The following is a 3,996-nucleotide window of genomic DNA, read 5'->3' as shown; positions in this document are numbered from 1 at the left end:
GATAACAATAATATCTATATTATGTACACCTGGAAAACATCACCTGAAAATCGACGCATGCATGAAATTAAGAATCACGCAAAGCATCCAAATCGCCAATTTCTTTCAAATGGGGAGCGAGATATAAATAGGAGACCACCGAAGTCTTCCGAAGCCTTCAGATCGGCAATCATCGTACAGCAGAACACCGAAGTCGAATCGTGGATTTTCGGCTTACATACGAACTCACAAGTGTAATCATGCACCTTCTGTTTTGCGGCTCCCAAACGGTAGGTATGGTGGGGGTAAATTTCATCCACGATCTGGCAGCTTTGTTGCAGGGCACGTGTTAATATTTCAATTTCGAAAAAAAAAACGTATTTTCTTTCTCCAGGAATTAAAATTTTTGGGGGGGGGGGGGGGGGGGGGGGACTTGCCCTCTACAGTAAACAAAATTTTGCAATGCACATTTGGACCATCCTATTGTATACGTTCATCAGTGTAAATTTACAACGTGCAGCATTCTAACTTTATAACAAAGTATGTAAAAAATACGAATGAAATAAAATGTACCACGTTAATCCTATTAATTTTTTTACTTTGTGAATAAACTAGCAGGTTAATGTATGGTATATTTAATACGTTTTATACCGCTTTCTACGTTGTATTTTACATCAGTTTTTTGACAGTGTAGGAAACTATAGTTCTTGCTCAAGAAAATATTCAGATTTTCGCAATATTTGCAATATCTTCTGAAAGAATGAACGGAGTCATTTCGATCTTGAACTTATTTAGTGCATAATTATGAGAACTAGATTTCTGTTGTGCAGGATCAAATTTTGAACTATGTACCCTGCCGATAAAAACGCACTGAAAAAGCAAAGAAAACACACTGGTCAGTGCGTACTCAGTGCTGTTTCTTCAGCACTACCTGTACCGCTAGTTTTCAATACTTGGGTTCCCCTTCAAGTGTCCATTTAAATTTTTAAAAGGCTTTTTTCACCCAATAAATCTAATCTGTGAGGTCTTTGAAAAGGTTCGTTAGTAGTGTGCACTAAGGTTAGTGAAAAACAGTGTGCCTATACCAATGCGATTAGGCTGCCAAGCACACCAGCTGAAAGGAATTAAAAATAAAAATTTTAAATTTGTAAAATTTTGAAATTAACTACGAGAAGGTTAGAAATTCAGAATCTAAGGGTTTCAATTAAGTCAGATATCTACCTTTTTCTTTTGGATGTTGAAAATTGGAGTGAATATAACGTATCTCGTAAATGGAATGACATACGCCAAAACAGACATTTTTTAATTCAACATCAAAGCAGTATATTGGTATACAAGTTATAATTATAAATATATATAATGAGAAAATTCATCAATTAAACAAAAGTGTTAATCATTTGAAGAAAATTCTAAAACGGGAGACGGTTTGGTTGCGGCCAGGTACTGTAAATAACTCTGCCCGAACGGTACGTGACGAATACAATAGGACCATTATATGACCGTCCCTATACTTCTCAGTGCGTTTTAGATGCTGAAAATCGGTACAAACAGCCACTGAAAAACGCACTGGCGGCCCAAAGCCGTTTGCCAGTGGGTTTTCAGTACTTTTTATCGGCAGGGCATTATAAAAGTTTGGAAGAATTTGTTTAGATAATATGATCAACATCAACTGACCGGTGCTGTGTAAGGCGCTGTGTAAGAAAGTATAGTAAACAGAAAACCATCACAAGACAATAAACATTTTCAAATAGATAAATTACGGAATCGGATGTTAAAACGTGCACTGTAAAAAAACTAAAAAAATTTCACGGTTGTTATGGGTAAAATTACACAGAAAACTTTATGTACTATTACCACTTGGATTATGGGGATAATACAATTTGAAGGTTAGGGTCACGAATGAATTTGTAATTTTACCACTCCTAGCATGGGACTATAGCAAAAACATAGTAGAAGTACATTTTGACTTCTCGAATCTATCACATTGAGAGTCAGAAATAAAGTGTCCTACTTCTAACGTAGTGAATTTTCTTCACGGTTGTAAAAGTACAAAATTTTAGGAATATCGATAATTCATGTAATTGTGCACTTTCTTTTTTAATAAAACAAAACGTTGTTGCAAAATTCCAAACTTTTGGAAAAACTGTGTTAAAAATTTGTGAAAGTATTCTTAAAATGGTAAAAATCCTAAAAATTAATTTAATTTTTTTTATACGTATATATTTGATCTAAATTAATAAAGTTAAGAGAATAATTATATGTGTGTAGTGTAGAAACATATTGCTAAAGGAACATTTTATAAATTGAAAAATTATGAAGTTCGGCCATAATAGAATTAAACTCGAGTCCTAGCTGAAAGCGGAAAATCAAAATTGCGAACGCGGCGGGAATCGTCAACCATTCGCCATAATAGCCATAACTGCGCGAACGTGCGTTTGTCGAAATGTTTTTTGTTGTGTTACTTTGTGCTGTTTTATTCAGCTCTGGGTTTATAATAAAATCGTTTTTGGAAAAAATTACATCATGAAACCAATGACGTTTTTTAAGCATGCAGAAGCCGACTTCGGTCCAATTTAATTTTTATAAACGCGAAGAAATGCTGTTTTTGTAATAGAATAATATGAGAGTTTATTTTTATAATATTACAGATTTCTCTCAAGAAATTTAATAATATAAATTAATCTAAATAACATTTTATTATTCTTAAACATTCTTAATAATGTTTGTAATATTTCTGATTTGAGTAAATTTTTTTTAATTTATGGTACAAATACAATCATTTCTGGGAATTTTCCAGTAATTTCCAGTAAGAATACCATAACCTACAAATATACATCTCATTTGTACTTTTACAAAGTGAACTGTATAATTACATAACCTAAAAGCGAAATTACAAACTGACGGCAGTTTTTAATTTTTTCCCGTAAAGACGCTTGTTTGGGGGTAGTAAATATTACGTCCCGCTCTGGAAGTGGTAAAATTACAAGAAATATTTTTTACAGTGTGTTATAATTTATACTGCACTAAAATATTTCCTTGACCTCTTCGAGAAAAAAATAATTTAATTGAAGGGCCCACTCATTGTCAGAGAAACCAGATAATTCTATATATCTAGCTATTAAACGTTGGAGCTTAACATATAAAGGAGATACAACTTAACTGGCTTACCCCGAGAGCGGATTTTTCCATAATCTTAATCGCAACTTTTTCTCCAGTGGCGATGTGCGTAGCGAGTTTAACCTTAGCAAAACCTCCACAACCGATCGTTTTTTCCAAATCATAAAGTCCCTTGAGTGCAGCATATCGTACCATTGTATATGCTGAATTTCCTCCTTAAAGTTTGCACAAATAAAAAATTTTACCTGTCCACAAGACAGTTACTCCAATGCTCAGCGTCAACACTTTCAAATGCCTTTAAGATTTAAATGAATGGTAAAGTCATCGACACATGATCTAAGAATACACGGTCTAGCCATCAGCTCCCCCAATTTCGTCCTTATTCGCACTCCACCACTTTTAGCCATCTTGGTTACCATAGCAACCATTAGCGTCTCGGTCTTCACTCCAAAGATGTGAAATCATGAATTATGGCTACATTGTAAATCAATGTCAATACCTGTGAAAGTTCTCAATTTTCAAATAAGGTGCAAGAAGCGGACACTGCTGACGCTATCCGTTTGTGAAAGCGCGTCGTGTTAAGATTAACTTTGTGAAAATTGTAGTGGTGTTTCTATTGAAAATACCATTGAAATCATTATTTCATATGAATATAAGATCTGACCATGTAACTTTGTGTACACTGAGAGGATTCTTTTGTTCTCATTTAGTGCTTATGTATACACGAAATATAAAAACGGATATTATCATAATACAGGATATGATATCGATATTTTGCATTTATTAATTTCTGCTTTCAGCCCGAAAACAATATTCTTTTCTCTCCTTAGGTGGATAATACTTCATTTCATTCGCGTTAAAAAGTACAATTCCTCAGGTGACTTGAGAGGTTATGTTATC

The 3,996-nt window shown here is 33.9% G+C and overlaps 1 protein-coding gene across 4 annotated transcripts in view; it reads right to left on the bottom strand.

Annotated features, from left to right (window-relative positions):
• Positions 1-3,473, bottom strand: part of LOC117181480 (maternal embryonic leucine zipper kinase-like) — a 252,964-nt gene extending 249,491 nt beyond the window's left edge. Inside the window, exon 1 of one of the 4 annotated variants that reach the window (XM_033374181.1) lies at positions 3,148-3,473. In XM_033374181.1, the coding sequence (XP_033230072.1) occupies positions 3,148-3,291 (144 nt within the window). In that variant the 5' untranslated portion in view covers positions 3,292-3,473. The remainder of the gene's footprint in view (positions 1-3,147) is intronic. The other 3 variants (XM_033374184.1, XM_033374183.1, XM_033374180.1) reach the window with 3 other exon arrangements.
• Positions 3,474-3,996: the final 523 nt, after the last annotated feature.

The sequence above is a fragment of the Belonocnema kinseyi genome, chromosome 10, assembly GCF_010883055.1.
Source record: "Belonocnema kinseyi isolate 2016_QV_RU_SX_M_011 chromosome 10, B_treatae_v1, whole genome shotgun sequence".
NCBI lineage: Eukaryota > Metazoa > Arthropoda > Insecta > Hymenoptera > Cynipidae > Belonocnema > Belonocnema kinseyi.
This window is presented reverse-complemented; position numbering and strand designations above follow the sequence as displayed.